This window comes from Drosophila santomea, chromosome X, assembly GCF_016746245.2.
Source record: "Drosophila santomea strain STO CAGO 1482 chromosome X, Prin_Dsan_1.1, whole genome shotgun sequence".
NCBI lineage: Eukaryota > Metazoa > Arthropoda > Insecta > Diptera > Drosophilidae > Drosophila > Drosophila santomea.
This window is the reverse complement of record NC_053021.2, coordinates 12,401,568-12,428,866: the sequence shown is the minus strand read 5'-3', so window position 1 is coordinate 12,428,866 and position 27,299 is coordinate 12,401,568. Positions and strand designations below refer to the sequence as shown.

The window sequence follows — 27,299 nt, the reverse complement described above, 5'->3', positions numbered from 1 at the left end:
ATGTCATTCTCTGTTCAAATTGTTTAAATGAGGGAGGTGGATTGCAATTCTACGAGCGATAGGTGATTTGCGATTTGCGATTTGCAATTTGCAATTTGCGATTTAGATATAGAAACCTCTGCTTTGTATCTAAGGGGCAAGTTCAATGTACACGGCAACGTACATTTTTGTATGCCCGGAAAGTTATTGTATTATACCGACTTTATTTTGGGTTTTTTTCGTTTGGTTTGGTTTGGTGTTTTCAATACAAAATGCATTCACATACGTACATACGTTACTATCTCATATCTCAATTCATTGTTAATATTTTTATAACCATCAGACACATCTTTAAAAGTATAAAAATGTTGAATAGCAAAACTCTTTGACTGTCAAAGTATTTTCAGTTGGAAAAGCTTAGGTTCGCGCTGTTTTCATGTTGAATTCATGTTCTCTGTTCCTAATATTTTGATTGGCTTCTTCATATATGTATGTATATGTACTTCACAATACAACCGCAAAACTCCAGTGGCTGATGATCTGTCTGTCACTTTCACTTTCTGCTCCTTTTTTTTCCAGCTTTCCCACACATTTCCCGCTTTTGCCAGCGTCGCTTTTCCGCTTTACGGGAACTGCAATGAAAATAAATAACCATTCTTACTGTCCGCAAATAGGAAACTCGTTTAGGGATCCACGGACTCCACTTACAATGAAATGTGGCGCTGAAAAGAGTACAGCGAGGGTTGCGATAATAGTAAACAAGGTGAAAATAATAAGGCACAAACGATCGACGACCATGGCTGCAAACTTCCAATCCCGAGTGATGTCGCTTGTCTCGTCCTCTTTTTTGAGCTGGAATAAGAAAACAGAAATTAATGATGAGTAATTAATAACTTAGTTTTATTTTGAGCGCTTTGTGGGACTTGAAAGTAATTTTAGACACCTTTACAAGCGGTTTCACTGTCGCCTTCTATGGATTTATTAAACTACGAGTATAGACGCACCTGTTCTGTTATCCAACGCAGTTCCTTGAGTATCAGCGCCAGTTCGTACTCCGCCGAGGAGGTCAGACAGGTGTGGGAAATGGCCTCGTGCAAACGCCCATCCACAACTGGACCGGCTGGTCCCACGGGTCCTACGCTGCCGTCGTCCCCTTGCCTGTGGATGAGTTATGGTAATGTCTTAGATTGGGTAATCAAGTGCAGGAACTGCTTTCAACTGCCTCTTCCCTCTCACCCACCCGAAAACGCGGTAATCCAAATGTAATTGTCTTTTTACTTACGAAAACCGTGGCACTTGCAGTTTCAAATCTACCATTCTAACCTACAGCAGCCTTGAAATGAAGTGCGCACTCCACTTGCTGGATATAATAAATATGAAGAGGGTTTTCCCGGAAATAACTAGCATTTTTACGTGATTTTTGAATAAATTTCTTTAAATTACAACTACTATTTTATATGCAGAAATAAGTTGGTGCACTGTTAGAAAGAATAGTTATCTGCATTAATTCAGTCAGTTTGGGATGTTAAACCACATTTAATAAAACTTGTATGGATTTGCTATTTTTATAAGATATAGTTTGGGTTAATAGACGGCAAATCAGCTGCATGTGCTCTACACGATGAAGCAGTTGGCAGGAAGCTCTCTGTGGGAAATACTTAAAAAGTACTTCAGGGATGCGGATTCATCGCTGATGTATCACCAAGCAGAGATGGAGTGCGTGGCAGTGAGTCATCCGAGGCAAGGAGTCACTCACCTGTACATCGTCCTGTAATATGTGGGCTGGTGGGGCAAGGTCGCGCTGGCACATCGATGATTGCAGCGAAAATCATCGTCTATATCGAGCACGTTGGCCAGCAGGGACTTGGAGGATCTGTTTCGGGTTGGTACAGAGTGTGTAGTTTAGTAGCATTTAAGCACCTATATATTCATGCATGTACATTTGTACAGGGGGAGGGAGTAGGGGGCGGCGAGGCGCCACATGGCGAGCGTACCTCTCCTTGAGCTCAACGTTCTGGATCTGTTGCTTCTTCTCGCCGGAGTTGGAGGAACTGGAAGAAGAGGGCGGCGGCGGACACTCGTAGCCAACCTGTCCGGGTCTTTGCATGCGCAATATGCAAGGTAACCAATAAAGGAATATTACTCTTATCTGTGTGTGCGAGTTCGACAGAGAGACGGAGTGTAGTTGGGTAATGCGTTTAAAAATAATAGCAATACGAATTTTTAGTATTTTTTTTTAACATGAATGCCATTTAGGTTTATGTTAGTAATATTTTTTTTTTGTTTAAATTCATGATTAGTGTTTTCAATTTTTTTGTTTTTTTTTTTATCGTTGTTTTCTCAGGTGCGTTTTGTTGTTTGGTTGTAAGATTTTGGTTTTTTTTTTCAATTTTAAACGTTTTGTTGAATTAGCATGAAAACGAGGATGAACAGAAAGATGGTTATTTAAGTTTCGGGATTATTTAACAGTTCGTCGTACAGATATTTATCGATAGTTTTTTAATACATTTTGTTCGTTGTTGGTAATTATGAGTTTTTTTTTTTTTATGTGGGACAGCGATGATGAGTGTGTACGATGGGTTTTGGTTTTTTGTTGTATAGTTTATTGACACGTGCAATTGTCGTCGTTGTTGTGGTCGCCATGTTGATATTTGAATATAATTAAATTTTTGTTTTTTGTATATATTTTTTTTTTTTTAATAGTTAAAGTAACAGAGAGAGATAGAGAGATACACATGTAGAAAGAGGAAGATATATATATATATATATAGAGAGAAACAATTGAAGAGGCAATTGAGTTGAGTCATTTGCGTTGAAAGTAGTTGAGTTGCCGGTTTGCGTAGTTGTAGTTGTTGGCCAGAGTTTTTGTTGAAAAATAAACATTTTTGTGTGATTATTGATGCTGTTGTTGGTAGACGATTTCTTAAGTATGTAAGTTAGTATGTGGAAAAACGTGTGAGCATGAACTTGAACCAAAAACTAAATCAAGGAATATGAATGAAATGGCTGTAAACATTTGCAAAACATCGTATTCAGTACTCTCGAAAGTACAGTCAATAGTCTTAGAAACTAATTATGCAACAGTGTTGGGTAAAAACATACGATTCGGTATTGAATTTAGAGTTTGCATACTACTTTCATCCTTATTTCATGATCTAAGCTTCTATGAATTTCGTTCTTTACTAAAGGGTACTGCATTTGGTCGGGTCTTGAATAATAGCCCATATGAACGTAATATGGGTGAGTTTTTTTATCAAGGTTCAAATGCTTAAGAGTTTTAAACCAACAGTTCTACAGACTTATGCGTACTTTTATTTAAATACAGTTTGCTATCGACCGGGGGAATTTCTAATTTTAATCTCTGTCAAGGTTTATCCAAAAGTAGTTTATGAGTTGTACTCCACTTAGAAGGATTTCATTTTCGTAATTAGTAAAGTCAGTGCAATTAGAAAACTATGTTCTCTTATTTAATTCAAGGATTAAGGATTACAGTCTTATATTATTATATGATTATAGTCTGAATATACTGAAATTTAAAAATAAAATTTAAACACAAGAAATTCTATGCAATTTACGTAGTTATTAAATCGCGTAGTTTCAAATAAATGGCAGAATAAAAAAAACCCTTTCAAAAGAGTCCAAAAAAATGTTTTCATTCGGAAATTAATTACCACTAATAACTTTCTTAATTTTGCATGGCAATATATCGAATCTTACATTATACAAACATACCTGCAATCCATTGATTCATTTTCAGGATAAATAGTTTACATTTAATGAGGATACATAAAGCAAAGTCACTTTCTTTTTTTATCTTTGTGTATATCGGATTTTAAATGTATTGTTTGAGATTTAAGATAGTTTTGAGATTAAAGATTTAGTACAAATTTAGTTGTAGTTAGTTAGCGTTGTCAAAACGGACACTTTCATTTTTAAGTAAAAAGATTATGCTGGAAATTAAATAAATTTTTTAAACGGTCTTTGTGTTTGTGTGAAAACTACTAAAGTGTAAAGAAATAATCTTTCTCGTGAAGTTAACAGTGAACTTGTGTTAAAAACTGTATGTTTTACAATCGAAAATAATCAAAATCAAAATTAAACACTTTTTTTTATAGATGAAATAGGAAATTGTATTTTTAAGGGGCAATACTCGACTGTCGATACGCTTTTATTTGTAATTTAGATTTAGCTTGTAATTAGCTTGAAAGTTGTTAACAATTGATTATCAATATATTTTAATGTACCAGAAGTGTAAGCTTTAAATGAAAATCGTTTCAACCAGTTTGCATGAATTTAAAACAATTTATCGCGGCTTTAAATTCATATTCGTCCGAAGGGGCCATATTAAAATGCTTGTTTAGTTAGTAGTGTGTTTAAAACTCTTAAGTATATAAGTTTGTGGTCTTTAGATTTGATTAGATTAACATGTGTGTATGGACACATTGCGGAAGAGGATATTTTGAATAGTTTTAAGGAAGTTTAGTGGGCTCTTGTAGAAGACATATGTATACAGATGGGGAACTCAATTTTGGTCTCTCATGCTTTACTTGAGTATATCTTGCAAGTCACTGGGTGAATTGGTGTGATTGAGTTTGGTGTATTTAATGGGCGAAAAATATGGGTTGATGCAAATTGATGTTTTTATTATTGGTATCCTAGATATTTACAATTAAATTGGTTTAAAATGATTGGTTTATTTTGGTAAGCCAAAACACGTTTGTAAACAAACAATAAATATACATATGTTTAGCAGTGGAATAATGCAAAAATTTGAAACATAATCAGTATGTTGTGATATATGTGGAAAGAAAATTATATTGCATTGGTATCTTTTTTTCTTTTTTTTTTTTACAATGTATGAAAGTAGTAAAGTTAATTTGAATATAAAAATATTACCCATTCACTCATTTCATGCGTATCTGGATTTCTATGATGATAATTGAGGATAAGTATGGTTGACACAACTGATGAGGCCACCATAAACATAATGCAATTGAAATAAGTTCCTAGAAGGACACAAAAATTACACAAACTTGTAAAAAGTATTCGATTTGTTCACATTTTTCTTAACCTAGTTCCTAATCGATCACGCATAGACGAAGTTACAGTGTAGGTGTGTTTTTGTGTTCGCTCATGTGCTTTTCACTGCACCTGCTTTTTCCACCTGTTCCCATTTACCATTTACCATTTTCCCCCGTTTGATTAAACACTCTGATTATCCATTAAATTGAAAATAATCATCAATTGCTCCCTTTTCTAGCAAGCACTTAGGTGTAGAATTATATGTGTTGTTAAATCGAAATTGTACATTTTAAGAATACATATCAAACGATTTGTTTGTTAGGACTGTACTTTATGAAATTGGATAAAATTTTATTACAATAAGAAAAATTGTGGACATTATATAAAAACATTAGCTCTTTGTTAGAACAACGAGAATCGAGAAGCAAATTGCTAAGAAATATATAAGATTATGTAAGCCAGTGCAAAAAACCCAACCTCGTAACCGAAACTGAATTTAATTTAATTTTTTATTTATTATTAAAGGAAAGCGAAAGGCACATTTTCAGGCCCAAAAATCAAAAGTAAAATCCTACCCACCTGCTGTGTGTATCTGAAAATAAACCGAGTGTCGCGGGGAAAATAAAATTTGTGCGGGGCTTATATAGAGTTTATTAAAGTTTTGGCGGCCCTTTAAAGCTCATTTTGTATTGTACACATCGATTGCGTGCAGAGGCGGAAAAATTGGGGAAAAGTCACTTTTGTGAAATGGCAAAGAAAATTTAAGGGGGCAGGAGGGATTAGGCGCGAAATCCAAAATGATACTTTTGGGATAGAAAACGTACGCGGGTTGGGCTGGCATTTCCCTTTTCCATTGAATAAGACTCGCCCGTGTGGGCGGAATATTAAAAGGGGGCGTGGGCGCTCGTCTTAGCGATTCAGAGAGTGAAATTAACTACAAACTTTCACCACCAAACCCCTGATGGCATTTCCTCCTAGCAACCAAAACTCATCAGTGGCTGACATTCCCGAAATTGATCGATTCAAAGCGCAGGCCAGCTGCCAATTTACATAGCTGAATGTGGATGTTTGGGTTCTTTTCTTTTTTTTTGTTGCTAGTTTTTTTTGAGGATACTACTATATATATCAAATAATATATATTGTTATTGGTAATTATCGCCTTAAATTCGGATGCTGGGTGATGTCAACCATTTGTTCGTCACTGAGTGTACAACCAATTATCCGCAATCATCATTTTATTTTAAAAATCGAGATCTAATTGGTAATTTTCTTAATCGTTGAGTTGAGTTGAGTTAGGTTATGCATATATATTTTACTCAGTCTGTGTTCATTTCCACACGGTACGTTGTTTTTATTGTTCTGGATCGGGTTTTCATTGATGTGGTTGCAGTTTAATGTGGGAATTTAGATTTGGATGGCGGCTTTCTTAATGGGGTTTATTAGCATGATATTAGTACACTTTTATTGGCTTGATTAGGGCGTTTGGATTAATATTAATGTTAGATGTCATCTGTTTTTAGTATGCGCACTGATGAACAAATAAATGTGAATGGTTTTGCTAGAAAATTAGGCTGTAGCTGAGCTACTTTTCACTCTACAAGTTACTCGCCATATGTTCGTCAAAAAAATAGTTCGCCATTTTGCATTTATTTTGATGCGGTCTGATTTTTTCAAATGAGCTTTCATTTTGATGATTTTGTAAGTGGCTTGAGGAACATGAGAATTAAACGCTCATGGGCGTACAATTTTGGCTTAAATGTTTCTTGGGGCACACACGTTTCGCTAAGCGTATGAATGGCAAATACTCTTTCAAGTATACTTAAGTATGATTTTACTAAAATATGCAAAAATCTGCTAAATTACAACGAAATAAATATCTGGGGCATATTTGTTGGAAATAAAAATAGGTTCTCTTTTCGAATCAACCCTAATATTAAAAACATGGCCTTATTAACTAAAAATAGTGAGGGTTTAATACTGGATAAATTTTGCTTTTTTTTGTTTATACTTCCTTTTCTTTAAGCCAATAGTGAATTATGTAATTAAAATAAAAAACAAGACAAACAGAGCTGGAAAAACATCGATGGCAATATTAAATGGATTATGTATTTGCTACTTTTATTAAAGAAGTAGATCAATTTTTGAGAACCATCGATTGTTTCTCGTTACTAATTTTTTCGTCACTAGATCGGAAAGCAGCGGGTAAGCTTGAAAAATGCATGGGCTTCGCAGTATTTGATTTTTAAGAGTAAAAGCTCAAGGTAAACCACTCCGAAGTTTGGCCTAGCCGTAATAAAACACACTTCGACGCATTTGATTCATTGGTCTCGACATTTAACTATTTTCAGGGATGAATAAGGATAATAGGCGAGTTCGCTGGCTATAAGATACCCTGCAAAAATGTGTTAAAGCCTATAAATAAAAGATTTGACCCCCACACAGATGTTTTTCCGAGCTCTATAGGTACGTGAAAACAAACTATTGATGGGTATAATATAGTATATGCCTGAAATAATCAATCAGTGGCCAAAAAGGCAATCATTTTTTTTAGATACATATGTATGTAGTTTACGGAAAAGGTTGGCAGAATTCCAATACCTGTTGAGCGGATAAGTAATAACAAATAAGTTACTGCATTTCCTTTAATTTGTGTTTTACAATTTTCTGGATCTGGGGAATTCATACGATACGATTTGGTGTGTGTTATTTACAAGTGTGAGGGAAATTCTTCTAGCCTATGGTGTATAGATTTATTTGGTATTAATTGCCCAAACAATTGAAAGGAGCAATAAAGATATTTCTGTTATTGTTTACCACACTACTGGGCAGTTAAACAGAAAAGTTAAGATAGAAAACCATACACATAAATAGCCAACATAAAACAAATGTCCAAGATGTAAGAGATGTCTGTGAAAAAACGATGACTTCAGATAGAAAACCATAAATCGTGTAGCTTGGCTGAAGTTAGATTCCCTATTCCCTCTTTTTGCTGATAAAAAAAAACCTCACTACGATTACGCAATTCATCATGAATATAATAAAAACTATCAATGGCTCCTATAGCAATAAACAAATTGAACTGGTGAAATGAGTCCGTTAACAGAAACAAAATGCATACATGTATGCATATAATATTCAAACATTGTCGATTAGTCAATATTATCGGTGAATACAATCAAACTTCTTAATCAACCATAAATAATTGAGTAGTTAATTGAACATGGATCGTATTTGTTAGTTTCTTGAAACGTTATTTTGTGGGTTTTACTTTGGAAACAATTGAACATATCGTAAACAACATATATCTCGACAGTAACATACATTTGGCAATATGTACACACTACATTTCAATGTGGGGTAAATGTTTGAGAAGAGTATTACCAATATTTATGGTTCCGAAGGATAATGTTATGGAAAAGGGAAGTCGGCATCCGCACAACAAATCTATTTCTTGAAATGATCAGATGCTGATGTTGATTTAAATCAAGACTTATATGCATGCTTTTCCATACAAATGGTCGAGACATTTATTAAAACAGCTATTGTAAAATGGAAAACAGCAATGCAACAACGAGCAAATCTATCAACATATATACCTGTTGTTATTTTTTTGAGCTGTCTGAGAAGTTCACATTTTCGGAGTAATGCAATCGACTTTGGGAAACATAAGTCGACACTTAGGAGTTTAAATGAAATGCAATGGTAACAACAAGATTTGTTGAGCAAATGGAAGCGTTCGACTGACGGTTGTATCTACACCACAATATGGAAAAGAGTTTGGATTGATTCAAGTAAGTCTGGAATAATCCCATCAAATTCTAATATTCACCTTACACGTGGCATTAAATATATTATATAAATATACATTTAATACAAGTTATTACATATCGTTAAAGAAATATAGATTAATTAGCTTTCGTAACTCAATTGGGAAACAATATTCTTTCAGTCGTGTGATTTTAAGAAGTTGTCTTCCTATTTAGCAAACACAGATTTTTAACAAAAAGTAGCGGCAAAGGGGACAAAATAAGAAAACCAAATTGAATATTGAAAAGTTTTAATATTAGCTTAATTGTATGTGGAAATTCTGCCACCTTAATCGCAGTAAATTCAGACAAACTCTCGTGTGTTCTGATTACGTTTATATTCGATCCTAAGTCAGCTAGTTGGTGCTTTTGGATATTAAGTAAATATTGTGGCGCATATGGATGGAAGAAGGGTATAGATCTCGGTTTACAATGGTGTAGTACTCATATATCGGTGTTACTATATATAACATATACGTGTGGGTGAATATGTATCGAGTGTGTACGGTGTATTTGCGTGGCGCTTAGTGGGAAAGGGTTAAATTGATTTCGTTACGTGGAAACCAATTTTCCTCAGTCCAATGCTTGACGTATGGAAAAGTCAGGCGGGCATTTGTGTTCCTTCATGCCAACAAGAACATTTTTTCGCATACATTATGTGGTAGTGGTCCTTGGGAAATCTCACTGGCGAAAACCAAAACGAATCAATTGAAATTAATATTTAATTCAAACACAAACCGAACTGATAAGTAAACAGAAAGTCTGCGCTTCTCAGACTTCTTCAGAAATTCCCCAAAATGAGTTTGCACAAATGAAATCCATAAATGTATGTATGTTGTACAATAATCGTTGTCAAACAAGATATACAATACTGGAAACTCAAAAATATGTAATATACCTTTGGCTCAAGGAGCAGAGAGAAAATAAAACTCCCTACCAGTTTTCTTTAGAGTTTCATAACAAAATGTCTCTACTTTGGCTGCATACAACAGGTATACAAATATTGAAATCTGTAAAAACTAATATTTGAGTTCAAAAAAGTGTGTATTCGTGTTTTATTCATTTGCGTGGTTGTACAGTGAAAACGTGTGCTAATAGTTTACAAAATGTGCGGGAACAGGGCCTTTAATAAAATACTATATTTATTTATCTAACAGGTGCGCTGCCATGCAAAGTCAATTGGAAGTAGTGTAACAATATATTGCTAACGGATTAAGAACAAATAAAGCGATCTTTGAAATTAGAAATAATCTACGCTTCACTTTAGTTATTAAATCAACCTGATTTTGGTTAAAAAAAAGAAAACAAGTGATTTTCGCCTAAAAACGAATAAAGTATCGCTGCCTCCTCAATTGAACATTCCATTAAGTACTTATTTGTAGATCTCAATAGCCATTTAAAACCAGTTATAGATTCATTAAATGTATCTAAGTATGGTTACTTCGAAATTGAAAGCAAATACTGATACTTGATAGAGTTTTAAATATATCTTTAAGCAATGATTTAGTAAGTGAATCTGGATCAGATATTCGCTCATTAAGTGAGTGTCGAGCATAAACGAAGTACTCAAACCGAAATTTCTTTACTCTGAATATCCCGTAAAGCAAATAAAAAATAAATTTGTGATAAAAATCATAAATATTAAACAACATGCGAAGTTAGCAAAAACTAGATAAGCATGCCTGTAGTTCATTTAACTTGCTACTTGTTTCAGTGTATGTACTGATGATAGTGCTTGGTAGGGATTCTTTATTCAAGGGGTTAACGAGATGATTATGGTTTATTTTATTTTGGGAAGCTAAATTTTAGCCCTTTATGTGTGCCCCAATTCACAGAGAAATATAATTTCTTGATAAGAAAGGCAAAAGATAAAATCAGTGATGGTTTATTTGAACGCTGAGACGCCAAAGCTGTGCGGAAAGAAGAGTCTTGGATGATTGCTGAATGAGTGGAGAGTAGTGCGTTAGTTTAGAAACTTAGTCAGACGTAGATTTGAATTGAGATTGAGATTGATATTGAGATTGAGACGGGCGGTATTGATTATTCTGGCCACGATCTACTTACCGAGCAGCGGCACCGCATCGGAGGTCGCCGGCATAGTTTCGGCCACCATGTTGAGGAAGACTGTAAGCGATAATAGAATTGTAACTCCTGAAAGTAGGCAGCACAGGGTTAAAGAGCCACTCAAACATCATAGTGATTCAGTTTTGTGTTGTTGCGATTCACACAGATGCAGCGTTCAGTTGAATTGGTCAGGACAATCGAACGGATTGAAGGCGGCATGGAATTAGATGAAAGTTCATTTGTTAGTCAATGCATTGCTAATTGAATGCGCTGCCACGATTATTACACATTAAATGCGTGCACTAGTACGATTACGTTAACAAAATATTTTATTGTAATAACCAGTGATCCTGCTGATCCTGATTCCGCTCCTCATGATCCTGAATTTGCGACTGCCGCTTTGCATGTCCAATGTCTTGGCCAGGTTTATTGGATGGTCGCCATTTCCATTATTATGACCTTTCTTTCGTTGCCTTCAATAAAAAACTACTACCGTATTTTCTGCACTGAACCTCACCCCCACTTAGCGATCAAAATTTAACAAGCTTTCAGTTCATCAATACATCAATCAGGTTTCTAGCTCCCGTCCGATACTCAGTACACGTGTGCACAATATTCGTGGAAATATGTGTAACAATTCATGTCCTTGGTTGCATTCGCTGATATCCAAGATACAAGTACAGAGTTACTACAGGTGAAGATCTCCCTAGTTAAGGGATAGTGATTTTCAGAACTTCAGGCTTGAAGAGCAGACAAAAATGTTTTTAGTGTGTATTTCTAATATAGTTTTCCATTGATTATCTGATAACAACTTAAAAGACTTGATAGATATATTTTCGCATAACTAATTGGTTATCTTTGTTTTTATAGAAATAATTTGTTTATTATTTGACAGAGGAAACGGTTTTCTATCCAGAAGATAAAGATTCAGGAAAAATATCAAGCAGCAGGTTTATGACTCTGCGGTGCGCTTCGTCACTACGTGTGCTGCCGCACTGCTGCGTTTCCCTACTTCTGTCACACATATTGCCACGAATTTCATTAGAACGAATACCGAGTGCAGCAAATGAAAAGGCTATTCACACTGGCTTAAGTGGTGCTGCATTAGCATGAAGAAATAATCTAAGATGGGGAACACTGGGAAGAATTGTTTTGAGCAATTGGTGGCTAGAATGAGTTGCAGAGTCGCATGCAAAAGATCTACATTAAATTCCAATAGATACTCCAGATGCATTAGCATGTCTAAAAACAAAAGCAAACAAGAAGTAAATGAGGGTAGCATTGTAATTTGCACAATCTTGACTACTGGGTAATAAAGTTCGTTTCGTTCTAAGCTCGAATCGTATCGGTTAGCGGTTATCGGTTATCGTTTATAGTTTATCGAATATCGGTATAGTTTGTAGGTTGTAGTTTGTAGTTTGTAGTTTGTAGGTTGTAGTTTCTAGTTTTTAGTTTGTGAAAATTCGTGAGCACAGAGATAGAAGGGCAGGGAGATCAGGCCAGAACATCTGGACGACACTTACCAAGCGAAAGCTTTTCACCAGAATCTGGTGGCAGTGTAAACCCTAGCAGTGCCATGGAGGCGATCAGTACGCACGGCACAATCAGATTGAAAAAATAGTACAATGTTTTGCGTCTTATCAAAATGGCGAATGTTATGTCAATATAAGGTTCTGGGCAGCAATTATAGTAGATTTCATTTCGTTTACCGGGCACACCTGTCAGTTGAGTTCGAATCATTTCAACGTGTGTTTGTTTTTTTTTTTTCGTTTTTTTTTTTTTCGTTTGGTTTTGAGCAAATGGTATTGTTTTTTTTTTTTCAATATGACACATGGTTGGTTGGCGGAGTAGAGAAGAAGATATTAATTATGAAATTAATAAGATACATTTCATTAGAATCGGTCTGAATAAATCAGATGAGCGATAGTAGAGTGTGCTAAGCTAGCTTGTGCAGTGCTCTTAACCTACCTAACAAGTCCCATTCGCCATTGGTGATGAAGCTAGAAATGTCGCCACCAGCTTCGTCCTGCAATTGCAGGTCCAACTGGGAAATGGATGCGAAGTAGATCGTATTTGTTAGTAACTAAGCTAGTGCTGCGTAGTTACCTGAAACCCATCGTAGGTCCACGAACCGAACTTCATCTCACATCGCTGATCGTCGAATGGAAACCACGTAATGTCGATCTTACACGTTGACTTGAATATACCTGGCGGGACGTACAGGCAGCTCCCGTTATTGCGCACCACCACGTTTGTGGCGTACGTTCCATCGAAGCCCTCGTCCGCACTGCAAGGAGACGTTAGAGCAGGCTTTACTGTAGCAACTTGTCACAGAGTATTCAGCAATTATCAGCACGTACATATGTTATTCAAGAGTAGAACGAGTGTTTAGTGAAGTAAATTACCTGTTGTACATCAGAACATCCGGTTTCCAAAGGCGATGTGGCGGAATCCGCAGATCCCGCACTCCTCCAAACTCACTCGAATTCCAGCGAAGATTCATATCGTTCCATTCCTGATAAGAAACCACATTGCATTCTTATCAACTCACTGCCACAAGCTTTTTCTTCTGGCTGATGTGGAGAAGTTCCATAACTTACCAATTTGAGCCAAATATTTGTTATAAGCAGTTGATTCTTTTCGTCCTGAAAAATGGAAAATGCAAACTCATTGATTTTTGCTAATTACTATACCAAGACTGTTATAGTCTATGTATTATTAAAGTATAGTTTGTGTGCACAAACTACTTAAAAGAAATATTATATATAGGGTTGCTTTCTAAACGTTAAAAACACACAAGGTCAGTTGGATAAAAAGTGTGTTTGTTTAGAGAACTCCACTCTTATCATGTATATGGAATTCTCGCTTTCGGGTGTACTATGAAGTATTCACTTACCACATCGATGATCTGCATGAGTGTTAGTCCGAAGCTCAGTTGCAATGGATCGGATTCGTTGACCACCGGACGCTCCAAGCTGTTGTAGTTGTCCAGAAGGGCGTGGAGCAACCGCTTCTCATGGGGACCAGCCGTACAAGCTGATTGGGATGGGGTAAAATGGTTAGAAGAGTTCAGAGTATCGTGATTAGCTTAACAAGGATTCCCCAAGCGTTTGTGAAATGCGCCTTATAAAAAACTAGGTTAAATATGTAATAATGGGATCAGCATGGAACTGTGGATACCTAAAGAATCTCTATCATGTGTTTTAAGCATTTTCCGGAAGAGTTTGTGGGACATGGACACTCACCCGGTATCATAATCAAAAGGCCCAGGCCATAGACCAGCATCTTGCCACCGTTCGCAGTGGCTTCCGGCAATGAGTGCGGCTGTGGGAAGCTCATGGTTCTCGATCGCTCCTGACCAGGGCGGAGTGGATTGTCCAGCCGAGTATGCGATGGCTTCTTCATAACTCGATTGAGCCCGATTATCCTGCAGCTCGATAATCCTATAATCTAGATTTAGATGTGTGGGCGCAGAAGGTAGTTAGTGGGACTCAGCCTCCTTTAAGTTCACTTCCATAGTTTTGCATTGTGATTTGTTGTGGTGTCCGTCCGGTGTGTTTTGGTGTTTTTGGTTGGTGTTGTCGATAATCAAATTTTGGATTCTGGCCTACTGATCGTGCGCATTCGAGCCACTTTTTGCATCCATTGACTTTCTTCTAATCCTACGCTTTTCGTTAGCTTTCTGATTTTGATTGACTTCTCATGTTGTATCGCCTTACACTTGGCTGCACTCTAATATTCCTTAACTTTGATTGTATTAGCTTTTCTTAATTGCAACAGTATCGTGAAACTCTTACAGGCCGATCCATTTTCGACAGGCTGTAAAGGAATGAAAAGTTGAACACAATTTTAATTTACGAAAAGAAATGATAAGGTTTTAATCTAAATAAATACTTGGGCAAAAATTTGAACCTTGCTTTCGGACATTGATTATTATCTCGTGTGAATGTTCCCTTTTATTGCATTAAAATGGTTTCTCCAGCAGCTTAAATACTGTGTTTTAAACAACATTGTCTGAGAAATGACTGGAAGGCGAGTTGATGTAGTTATTAGATAACAAAAAGGAAAACAACGACCCCAGATTTACACAAGTAACATAGTAAACTCATCTAGATTTTGTGTTGATATGGCAAGATGTTCACAAAGACGATATACATAGAATATGATTTTAAAGAGTGACATTTATTTAGAATACTATGCATATTATTTAATATCAAACAATTTTCTCGTGCACGACTATTTCCAGTGATTTGGCTTTTCATCGGCCGCATATTAGGCCGCATTGTAATTTCCGTGATCCGGGAAATGCATTAAATGCAAATAAAGAACCACCGAATTTCCTGGTCCACCTGGTCGAACTTTGATTTTATTGCCTGAAATTATATTTAAATTTGTATGTTCATAAATGTATATTTTATTAAATGCATTGCATGGACTCCTAGCCGTTTGTTTTACAAGTCACACAAATAACATTGCATATTAAATAGTTTTTAAATATGAACAACATGAATAATATACAAAATTGACTTTTAATAAAATCGTTATATATCAGCCTGTCAAATGTAAAACTCGCAAAATTATATCAATTATTCTCTAAAACTTTGCCAACTCACCTTTAAGATAATCCAAACGTTGCTCGGATTTTTTCAATTTGCAATTTCTTTTGGCCCAATTCGAAAATGCCGATCCCATCTGAAAAATATGCACATTTGTTCTGTTACTACTTACTATATATCTTGTCAATCTATTCAAAAATAAATCAAAAATGTATAGCTTAATAAATTGCAAATAAAGTCTGGACCAAAAATATTACGGGTGAAAGGCCTTTTTAGCTTCAACGGGTGAAAGTTTAAATTTACGAAATTATACAACTATGGTTTTTTCTTTATAAATTTTATATATTTCTCTAATTGCAAATAGCCGTACATTACATGTAAATCAGCATATAAGTTTATGATATATCAGTCAATACACTGCGATAAGTATTCTAATCAAGCATATACTTGGTGGATAAGAAATGCAGGCAAAAAATTAAGGAAATGGTGTTTTTAAATGTTGCTAGGCTAAAAGCATAAGATTATATACCATTGCAGAGGGTATTATTTACAACAAATAGGCACTTGACTCGTTTTACAAAATGACAGCATTTTTCATCATCAAACTGCAATGGTATAAGACTTCGGATTCCAAAAACTGGCTTCCGTTCTTGATTAATATCTTAATATTTTTGTACTCAGTCTAATTGAATGTTCTAATATGTGATGCAATTCAAAATAAGAGTTGTAAAAGATGGAGATTTAAGTTGACAAAGCAGTTCAGTTTAGAAAAAGGCTTGAAAATGTGGTTGGTTGATTGGCAAGCTCAAGCATATATAGGCAAGTTAGTTAAAGCGGTAAGTTTAATGTAAATAAAATTGTTTAAAATAATGGTGACAATTGTTGTAATCAAGACTTAAAAACTATTTAAATTACGCAACTAATTAAAGCGCAATTTTGGGTTCAATTTGATTTACCAACTGAAGATGCTAGAGATTGGGCTTACTTGAAAAATAAATATGCAGCACACTTTTTTTTACAACCCAAAAATAATAGATGATAAACCGGCACTGTGCAGCTGATTATTACATTCAAAATTTATTCGATTACATCCTTAAAAATTCCCATCGCCCTGGGGCCGTAAAAAATCCTGCGGCAGTCCATTATCATTTAGGTTCTTGGCCAGCTGCTCCCAAGTGATTGCCACAATATAACCCTGTCCCCACGGTTAGGACCCTCGCAATATCTACGTTTTGCTGTCTAAATTGAGGAGGAGAAGGGAGCTGCTGTCTTTTTTCGGATGTCCCATGCTTTCCCCTGGAATTGAGCAATGTTTTATGAATTTACAATGGAATTGCGTGCATCTACTTACATTTTTGGGGAATTTGAAAATTTTTGCTACGAGGCAGGCGAAAATATGGGATGTTTTCATTTCAAAGGTTCAACTCATTTCACAGATAATATACATTTTTAATACTTTTTTTTATGTTTTTTCCTATTGTTCTAGATAATTTTGTATTATTATATCTTGCTTAGGATTTATGTATTTAATCAGCGTTCTTCACAATACGTTTCTGTTGTTTTTAAACTGCGTATTTATAATTTATTTAAAATGGAACTAATACTTTTGAGGGAAACTACTATTGAAATTTTCGCGGTATACATTTGTGGGACTCCGGCGATTCCAACTACACTGATTTTATATGCACAATATACACAAACAATACGACCAGCGATTTTCTATTTTTAAACAATGTTTGTGCCTTTTTAGTGCCCCTAATTCACTCAGTCATGCAAAAGTTGGCTAAAAGAAAAGCAATGGCAAGCTGCGGTATTTATATAAACGTGAATTAAAAATACATTTTCTTTATCACTTACCTTTCAGTGTTTGATGTTAAATGCTGTTTATCACTTGCACTTGAAAAAGAAAAACCCGCGCGCGTGAAGAATAACTTCTTCATTACAGAAATTTGCAAATAGTGTTTAAAATTTTTCCTCATTCTTGCTCAAACAATTTTTAATGGAGAAATTCCACTTTTCCAATTCTTAACAATCCATCTTCAAAGTATTTCTATCGTATACCCTCAAATACTTAATAATTAGTGAGCATACCCTCAAATATTTAATACTTAGTGAGGATGGCGCGCAATTAAGTTGTTTGTTTGTTTTTGCACCCTGCAAATGAATAATGTGTTTTTACTCGCCTCACATATTTGCAAAAATAACGTAACAGGTAGAAGGAAGTGCTTTGGCCCAGAATTCACTCTCAATTGCTCAAAAATCCTTAAAATAAGTAGGGGAAATTCGTTTGCAAGGTCTTAGTTCTTAAAAACATCTAAGGCATTTATTCAATCTCAATTAAAGAATTTTTTTATCATCTATAATGGTTAAATTGACGTCCAAATGGTTTAAAAAGTTATAAAGTTTATAAATTCCTTGAATTCTTAAAGAAGAAATTCACAGAAATACAATTCCTATCCAGTTTTCAGCTGTAAAATGGAAGAGATATTTATTCACAGTATGTGAGCTAGCTATAGAATTCATAAATCCTAAGAGCTTTTGAAGCCTGAGGACTTTTACAATTTGCAAGATGATTAAATTGAATACTTGTATTCTGCGACATGACACATTTAATGTATTTTTTCCGGAGCTACCACACATTGGCGATTATGATGCATGGGAATAAAGCTGATAGCTGCAGAGATAACAAAGCTAAATCCTTGCCAATCAACGCAGGTTTCTAATGATAAGGGGCTTTTCTTGGGCACTCACCAGTCATAATATTTGCATAGATACGAATGAATTGTCTAGCTCCATTGAGACTAATTTTTTTGGTTTTGTTTGCTTTGCTTTGATTTTCCCATAGCACTCGTGACCAGTAAAGTTTGCTTCGAAAACACTAGGGCGAGTGATTGGTGCTCTAAATTGGATGCAAAGTGGGGGAAATGGAGTATAGCAATGGAACTCGTACCACAATAAGTACTGGTTGCACCATCGGTTAGCTATTTACACTATTACTGACCGCTTGCTCAAGGAACTTTACGCACCACGGATGCATGGCACTCTGCAGGCACGAAACTTGTACAAAAAAAAAATTGATACATATATGCAGATATATGTATAGATATATATATGTACATATATGTGGGTAACACCTTTAAAAAAAAACGTTGATCGCTGCGACGATAGATGATGGAGGTGATTTTACGGCGCGTTCGAGGATTTATCATTGATTTCACATTCCATTTCAAAGTACGCACATTTTCGGCTATTTGTTTGTTTGTTTGCTTGCTACTCGCTTGCCAGCAGCTATTTTTCCCAACTCGGATTTGGATTCGGATTGAGACTCCGATTCGGATACGGACACGGATGCGGATGCGAATGGGACTATATGTGACCAGCAGCACTTCCTCGACCGATTCGCTCACGACCACGCACTCGACTGAATGGCTGTGATAGCAGAGGCGTCCGATGCCGCACAAAAGTCCAAACTACCACAACAGCATTTCAAAAAAGCCGAGAAAGCCGAGAAAGCTGAGAAAGCCGAGAATGTAGACAGTGGCCACGAGGAGCGCGCTCGACTTTCCAACTGCAACTGAGTCCGACTCCGCAGCGACACGTGGCCCACCATCGTGCCGGTCCTGTGACCTTAAACGAGAGCATAACATCGCCCCATCGGGTGTCCTTCGTGTCCTTCGGCTCTGGTGACTCTGGTGGCTCTGGTGGCTCCTGCTGTTAGCAGCGCGCACGCCTTGCCGGAATGTTGTGAAAAGTAAACAAATTAGCTGGCACTGCCACACAACATCCTTGTTGATGCATGTTAAGGATGCACTGGACTGGACTGGACGCCACGTGGTGCTCCCCGCTTTTTGTCCTCCCGCCTGTCAATGGCAATGTATGCGGCTATGTATATGACATGCTTTTCAAGCTGCAAAAAGCTAGTATTTTTGGAATTAAAACAAAAAGTAATTCACGTAATCAGTCAAGTAATCAATCACGTTAGATCGAAATCAGGTGTCTCATTTGGTGCCAGAAGGATTTAACATCATTCATGTGTCGTTCCGTTCAGGGGCAAGTCAACTTTCTGTCAGCGCTTCAAGGATACGGTACACGCAGAGAAAATTTTAATAGTGCTTTTACCAAAACACTATTCAGAGAATACACATTGATAAGATATATAAAATGCAACGGAGCTCTGAAATGCAAATATTGGGAAATAAAACAAATATTAATTTTTTGCCACAATAATATATACTTTTTTTTTGTGTGTACCAAATGTTAGCCCCTGAAAGTTGTTATACGCAGTTTCATTGCCAGCAATCCACAACAAAATTTCAAATGAAAACACAGGATCCACTGGACTTTTTTCCCCTAAAAGCTTTTTTTTTATTGCAAGATTGCTTTCTCCACACCATGTTGAGTAAAATTTTGTACCATACACGACTTTTTTCACCCCTAGTTTCCATAACCTAAGGGTTGTATAGAAAGCTATGTCCTAAAATGTCCCAAAATTACAAGAGGTGAATGTTTCTTTATGGAAATAATCAAAGGAAGCTTTAGCTTCCAACTTTCTATACGCCTGGGTTTTTGTCAAATAACTTATTTAAACTATAAACACGAGGTGACTAAATACAAGCCGTAATTAGAAAGCTCGGTAGCTTTAGCAATAGCTTCTATTATGAAAACCGTTCTTTTACCATTTGACTAAACCAAATCCAAAACTTAAATTTGGTTCTGAGAGAATATTTTTTTTGCTTTGGTACTATTATTATTATTTACCTTTGTTGACATTTACAATTTACATTTCCTGTTGTATTTTTAAGGTTTTTACAATTTACATTTATAGTCGGGTTCCTCGACTTTATTTATTTTATTACGAGCTCAACGAGGTATGCCATTCCATATTCGGACCAATATTTCGAATGTTCTGATCAAAATACTGATATTTATAGTCGCAAAATAACAGAAAAGCGATTTTCGGCAAATAATCATCATGAAAAATTGGAAGAAAAGTGAAAAATATATAATTTATTTTCTGAAAACACAGTTCGATAGGAAATTTAATTACGAGCTCAACGAGGTGTGCCATTCCATATTCGGACCAATATTTCGAATGTTCTGATCAAAATACTTATATTTATAGTCGCAAAATAGCAGAAAAGCGGTTATTGGCAAAAAATCATCATCAAAAATTTGAAGAAAAGTGAAAAAAATATTTTATTTTTTTTGAAAACACAGTTCGATGGGAAATTTAATTACGAGCTCAACGAGGTATGCCATTCCATATTCGGACCAATATTTCGAATGTTCTGATCACAAAACTGATATTTATAGTCGCAAAATAACAGAAAAGCGGTTATTGGCAAAAAATCATCATCAAAAATTGGAAGAAAAGTGAAAATAATATATATTTTTTTTTGAAAACACAGTTCGATTGGAAATTTAATTACGAACTCAACGAGGTATGGCATTCCATATTTGGACCACTATTTCGAATGCTGTGATAAAAATTCTGATAATTTTTTATCCCGAAAAACAGAAAAACGATTTTCGCAAAAAATTCAATATTTACGATTGGCATTTTCGGTATTTCTTGGCTGAAAATGGTCAGAAATCGAAAAGAATTACAGTTTTGTACTCCTAATTACCAATACTAACCAACCAAATCACTTTTTGACCGACTGTGTCAAAATAATTTTTGGCCATTTTTTCGCATTTTTTGTAAGGGGTACCATCATCAAAATTTGCAAAAAATTGGAACGACATAGAATTATTTTTTGAAAACACAGTTCGATTGGAAATTTAATTACGAGCTCAACGAGGTATGCCATTCCATATTCGGGCCAATATTTCGAATGTTCTGATCAAAATACTTATATTTATAGTCGCAAAATAGCAGAAAAGCGGTTATTTGCAAAAAATCATCATCAAAAATTGGAAGAAAAGTGAAAAATATATCATTTATTTTCTGAAAACACAGTTTGATAGGAAATTTAATTACGAGCTCAACGAGGTATGCCATTCCATATTCGGACCAATATTTCGAAATTTCTGATAAAAATACTGATATTTATAGATGCAGAATAACAGAAAACCCATTTTCGGCAAATAATCATCATCAAAAATTGGAAGAAAAGTGAAAAAAATATAATTTTACGCACAAGAGTATGCAAGTCATTTTGTTACTTAAAGGGTTGTTTTAATAATTCTTCTGTAAACTTTTTGTTAGAGTGCATTGTTGCTGTTGCAACCACTCAGCTGATGTTCCGGTCCAACATGTTGCATGTCGGCTCGGCTTAGTTCGGTTCGGTTCGCTGTGACTCGGTTCGATTCGGCTCGAGCGGCTTGCATCGAGCCGTGCTCTCGAACAGATGTGCGTCGCAGTGTTGTTGCAAACGCCGGTCGCGTAGGTTGTTGCTAGTGTGAAACGTTGAGCGCAGCGCCCACCCACACACACATACACATATGTACGTAGTCGAGTGCGCGGAGCAGTCAGTTGTTGCCGCCAATTGAATGGACAGTCGCGGTTAACGAAACACGAAAAGTCGACTCGCCTCGCGTCGCGTGGAGTTCACTTGAGTTGAGTGGCGGCGAGTGTGTGTGTTTGCTTTTTTTTCGAACGCGCGAAACACGCGGCTGTTGCGGCGGTCCCGAGTGCATTACTCACTCTTTTTTTTTTCGGTTACTTGCAAGTGATACCCCTTAAACGACCCCTTCCCCCCACACTTCAATCCCCCTCGCTGGCAGCAAACGCCAAAGGTGATTATATTCGGAAAAGCAACGCAGTGGAGTAAATAACGGAGCGGAGAGCGGATCAACACAAAGCGAGGTAAAGAGAGTGGGAGCGATAAAGAGTCAAAATAAGTGCATTGAGTGCGAGGGAGAGAGATGGAGATAGAAAGAGCGGGAGCGGGAGAGTGCAAGTGATGTCCGTGTGGTGTGCCTGTGTGTGTGTATTTTCATGTACGTATGTGGCTTCTTTCAATGGTGTTTGTGTACCCGTTGAACCGGTTCGACACTCATCTTCGACTTACCTGCAAAACAACAGAAGCAACAATGATAACAACAACAACAACTGCGACTGCAGCGTGGTTTGTGCTTGGAAAAACATGAAAAACTGAAACTGAAGCAAAATGCAGCATCGCCTGCAACAACAACAACAACGACCGACGACAACAAAATGAGAACAACAACGTGCAGCTGCAGCAATTGTAATGTCAAATGAATCAAACGAACTGCATCATTTGCGTTTTCGAAGGCAGGAAAATAAGGGAAAGGCAAAGAAAGAAAGAAAACACATCTCATATATATGTGTGTATATGTACATATGTACGTGTACGTAAAGTGCGGTGTGCAGTTTAAAAGCCATTAACCCCAAAAACTAAAGTAACGAATCATCTGCCCGGAGATCGGTGATTTCCCCACTGAACTCAATTCTGTTGGCCAGACTACACTGATCCTCTGACAAATTGGTGGCTAATATGCAATATGATCTTTAATTTGCAACCATATTCCCATATCCATAGTCTTTAACAACAAACGTGTGTGTGCGTGCCCCGCTGGAGGGTTAATACGAACGAGCGCGCGCTACCTGCGCGCCCTGCCAAGGGTTAAGCACTCAGACAAGAAGTTTCGCGTGTAATTGACGTTGCCAAAAATTAAGAAAGAATGAAAAACAAACAAACAAACGTAGAACAGAACAAAACAAGAGCAGAACAAAAGCACGAACAGAAATTAGAAGACGGCGAACAGAAGAGAAACTTAATTTTTTTTTTTGCTTTAATTTCAGGTTTTATACCCTTGCAGAGGGTACATTGATTTTAGTATGTAAAGTATAGATATTCTTGTTCAGTATACTTGATCTCTATTACAGTTTTAAGGCGATCTGCGTTTTATTTTTTATCAGTGTACTCCAGTTTAAATACAATATGTATATCATTTCGGTTTTGTTTTGATCAAAATCGAACGATTATATCATGTAGCTGGCATAGAAACAATCAGAAAATGATCTAAAAGTAATAAGCTAGAAATAATTGATACATTGTTTTTGATCATAGTGTTCCTATTCGGTATACACCAGGTTTTTGTATTACGGCAAGGGTATCTATAGGCTTCGGGTTGCAGAAGCTGGCTTCCTTTCTTGCTGGTTTTTTCCTGTGTCCATGCAGTACAGTTAGCCGCCAGTGGTACTGTCAAAGTGTGCGTGTTTCTGCGGGTGCGATTACCTTGGTATTGGTAGGTGCGTGCGTGTGTGAGTTGGTGTTTTTGGCGGGGCGCTTTTTTGTTTTCATGAATTTATCCTCGGGCCAATAAGAACTGCAGGCAAGAGGAGCGAAAAGGGAGCGGGAAAGCAGGGAAAACAGGGAAAAGCACAAACAAAGCGATTAGCACGCAGGAAAGCCAGCTAAGATGCGAATATTGCGGCCCAGAAGAAAAAGTGCCAATAAGACTTGAAAAGCAATTGGATATACCCTTGCTCAAAGTTTTTTGCTGGCTTATATGCACTAAAGGTCAAATTCAAAACGATAGAAACCTATGTTTTTCTTTGTATTATTAAAATTAGGATTTCATATACCATCTAAGATTATGAGAAATCTAAATGTCTTACTGTATACTCAACACAGTGTATAAAACAATTGTTTATTGCTTTAGTTTATCACTGTAGTTTCAGTCATAATTTTGTATAGTCAAAATTAAATTTTATTACCCTGAATTTTATGGTTTTTAAATGGTGTAATGTGATTATGGATTTTATTTTGGGGCGCCTTTTTACTACAACCCAAATTAAATATGACAGAAATGGAATTTTTCGATTTAGGGAATGCGTATTATGATTTTCTTACGACGAAAATAGAATTTCCACTTCATCTCTGAAAGAAAAAATGCCATACCCTTTCCATTAATTATCATAGAAAAGCGGTGCAGAATTCTATACTTTATTGTTTCTTAAAAACACTTGAATTAAACACAAACAATTTCAGAAATTCATATTCATATGTACAGTTGCCACAAAAACGATCACGCACAAAATTGATTGAAAGCAATTAATTAAAAAAAAATCCATTATTGTTTTTAATTTTCTACAAGAACCAATAACCGAAATCGTCCTAAGACGAACATGTGAGACATTTATTGGGGGTTCCATTCCACAAGCACTTGAAACAATAGATAAGTCAAGTAGTTTTACAGCTCTTAGAATCTTATAGATAAAATATTATAGGAAGCATTTAGTGATTGCTCTTAAATATAAATATAAATAAATAAGAATTTAGGAACAATTAGGGTTTTATGCAAACATGTAGGAAATTGAAAGCAGTTTTTTTTTCTCAAATAAACTAGGTATTTCTAAACATCTCATACTATCTTATATCTGATTCTCGTGGTACACCGAGTGCTGACTTCAATCTAAAGAAATGTAATTGAAGTCTATCCAATGAGAGCCCGCATAAGTATATTAGGGAACTCACAAATAACGTTTAGCAAAAAGGACCTCAATAGGGATTATCACCTTCAAATTGCTGACGAGACGAAGTTTCAGATGCGATTTGCGTGTGGCTTAAGCTGAATTTTGGGCTGCCAGGGGCAAACATGCCGGTGGTAAATTTGTGGTGGGACTGTCAGTCGACTGCAGAAGCGACGAATCCGAAGTTCATTAAAACTACCTCAAAATTGTACAGTCAAAAGTACAATTGGCCTGGGAGAACTGGCAAACTTTTGATAAAGCTCGATTTTATCAAGACAATGACCCGAAAGTCGAGTCGGAAATTGTTTAAACATTGCTCGCTTGTAATTGTTCCCGCATTTTTTCCACCGACGGCACTTGACAAAGACGTTATCTAAATATTCGTAGACAACCCAGGGAAAATAACATCAGCAAACGGAAAATATCAAACGAGTAGAGTACATTTAAGGTCATTGATTTCGATTTGGAATAGGACCTATGTATGTTTGTGCATACGTCAATATGGGAAGTCACCAAAAAGCTGTTGTTGATAAACGATGCATCAGCAGTCTTGTGGCATGTGTACATGTGAACCAAGGCATTCCACACACATTTCACACATAAGCTTTCCATGTTGCGCTCAATATCCATACCGTTTGGAATGGACTTTAAGCCAAGTCACTGTTCCACTGCAGAAGATGGATAACAACACCAAGTGCTCCTCGTGAAATGCCGCAGAGTTTCCCAGGGCAATGACAAACAGTCTTTGAATGGACAGTTTTCAAATAATTATTGGAGTCTATCAAACTAGCAGAATTTCGTATGTGTAGTTATTCATATTGGATTTAGCATTTAATGGGTTTTGTGTAAAATCCTCGCAGTAAGTGGGTATTGAATAGGCGAAGCGTGCGGTAAATGCGATCTGTTCTGGTCTCTACATGCGAGTAAATGTTAAGATTGGGTTAGTTATGATTAGCTGTAATGTCAAAATGACCGCCCGTTTGATTTCCTTTAAAAATCTCCTAATTAGTGGGTATAGCGTAGTCGAGGCCAGCGACGAATGCGATCTTTTCTGGTCTCTACATGCTCGAGTTAACGTTGAGTTAGATTTCGGAGTTTGGGTTAGCTGTAGTTAAGACTAACGTGCACCACCACCACCAACAACAACAAGAACAGCAACAACAAGATTGGAAACAGCAACGGTCACTTCTACAGCAAAAGCAACAACAACAGGAACAAGTAGTACCAGCAACAACAACAACAACAACCAGAGCAACCACTTCATCGAAAACTCGTTTTGACAACAATTATGGCCCAAGCGGAAAGGCAGAGCTCTGTGGAGCTGGAGATGGAGTTGGAGTTTCAAATAAAGTTGGGTCCAAGCACAAAGCGAAAAAAAGATGAAAAAAGCTATGGGGGAAAAAGAAGAAAGATGCTGAGAAAACCGAAGTTTAAACCACCACTGCTGTGTTGCAGATGAAGGATTGCCTGTGGTTACTGTGTTACTGTTTGCTTTTGGCATTAAGGCAGTACAGCTTGGCCATCTTTTTCGGCTTCCTGATCGAAACCACGCGATAATAATAGTCTAAAACCAAACCGAGCCAGCTTCCTCAGTCAGAACCCAGAAATACATTGTATGTATGTAGTGGCCAGAACTTTTGGTCAGCGAAACTGTATTTTTTCATCTTTCCCAGAAGGGTAGATATCTTGCAGAATAGCATTTGCAGCAAGATGGCATCTGAAAAGCACAAAAGTGCTGTATTTTTGTTTTTTTTTTGTGTTTTGCGCAGGATGCGTCATCTTGTATGTATCTTGGTAAGTTAACACTTATCGGCCGATTGACAAGTTTTTTGAAAACGCATGTGAGCAGCATTTTGAACATGAATGAATCACTTCAAATCGAAATAATGCGCAAAACGTGCAGAATGTTTGCCCCGAAAAATGTGTGAAAAAGATATCTCAGGAAAGCGGTGTGTACCATGCTACACTGCACAACAAAAGCCAGCGTTTTTTCCAGCGCTGATTTTTCCCTCGACTTATTTGTGTTTGGCTAATTGGAAATCAAATTTTACGCCCGCGAAAAAAAACACAAAACCTTTTTTAAAAGGAGAACAATGCGCTTGGAAAAATGGTGGAAAATGGTACGCGGTAAAAAGGGTCAAATTTGTCTTTGCCAGAATTGGCATTGATTGATGATGTCTTTTAAATTAAAATAAATCGTACGAAATGTTTATTTTAAAGTTACTCAATAATCACAAACCAGCGTTAAAGCGCACTATAAAGTTATCAATCTATAGGTTTATAATCTTCAACCTAAGGAAACCTAAAAGAAAAGTAGATAATAAATTTTAAGTACATAGTTTAAGTGCCAGTGTCAGTTGACAGTCAATATCTTTTTGTTTTTAGTGTGTTAATATCAGAATCGATTTTTTACAAAACCTTTGGATTAAG

At 36.4% G+C, this 27,299-nt stretch overlaps 1 protein-coding gene and 1 long non-coding RNA gene across 8 annotated transcripts in view; one reads left to right on the top strand and one right to left on the bottom strand.

The window, feature by feature from the left end:
* Positions 1-555: 555 nt before the first annotated feature.
* On the bottom strand, positions 556-18,992 carry LOC120456869 (neuronal acetylcholine receptor subunit alpha-7). Of its 6 annotated transcripts, XM_039643962.2 has the most exons (16): positions 18,429-18,992; positions 18,179-18,326; positions 14,117-14,690; positions 13,768-13,907; positions 13,472-13,516; positions 13,277-13,386; positions 12,978-13,158; positions 12,840-12,915; positions 12,395-12,589; positions 10,872-10,958; positions 4,876-4,985; positions 1,974-2,128; positions 1,736-1,852; positions 984-1,137; positions 688-831; positions 556-611 (listed from the first exon to the last, which is right to left on the bottom strand). In XM_039643962.2, the coding sequence occupies exons 3-16, from the start codon at positions 14,274-14,276 to the stop codon at positions 603-605; spliced, it is 1,683 nt and encodes a 560-aa protein (XP_039499896.1). In that variant the 5' UTR covers positions 14,277-14,690; positions 18,179-18,326; positions 18,429-18,992; the 3' UTR covers positions 556-602. The 6 variants fall into 6 exon arrangements, 5 of the variants coding, with proteins under 5 accessions (XP_039499896.1, XP_039499897.1, XP_039499898.1 ...); XM_039643963.2 differs by lacking the exon at positions 18,179-18,326 and having other exon boundaries at positions 18,562-18,992; XR_005616877.1 differs by lacking the exons at positions 556-611; positions 688-831; positions 4,876-4,985 and having other exon boundaries at positions 1,003-1,137; positions 1,974-2,078; positions 18,179-18,992.
* Positions 18,993-21,793: 2,801 nt separating this feature from the next.
* Positions 21,794-27,299, top strand: part of LOC120456882 — a 56,034-nt gene continuing 50,528 nt past the window's right edge. For both annotated transcript variants that reach the window (XR_005616878.1, XR_005616879.1), the window contains exon 1: positions 21,794-22,235. This is a non-coding gene — a long non-coding RNA (uncharacterized LOC120456882). The remainder of the gene's footprint in view (positions 22,236-27,299) is intronic.

Coding starts and splice junctions, on each gene's coding strand:
- LOC120456869 (XM_039643962.2), bottom strand. CDS start 14,276: ATGAAGAAGCCATCGCATACTCGGCTGGACAATCCACTCCGCCCTGGT. Junction 13,159..13,276: donor GATGTTCTGATGTACAACAG/GTAATTTACTTC, acceptor GTCTCCTTGCAG/TGCGGACGAGGGCTTCGATG. Junction 2,129..4,875: donor CGCATGAAATGAGTGAATGG/GTAATATTTTTA, acceptor TCGCACACACAG/ATAAGAGTAATATTCCTTTA.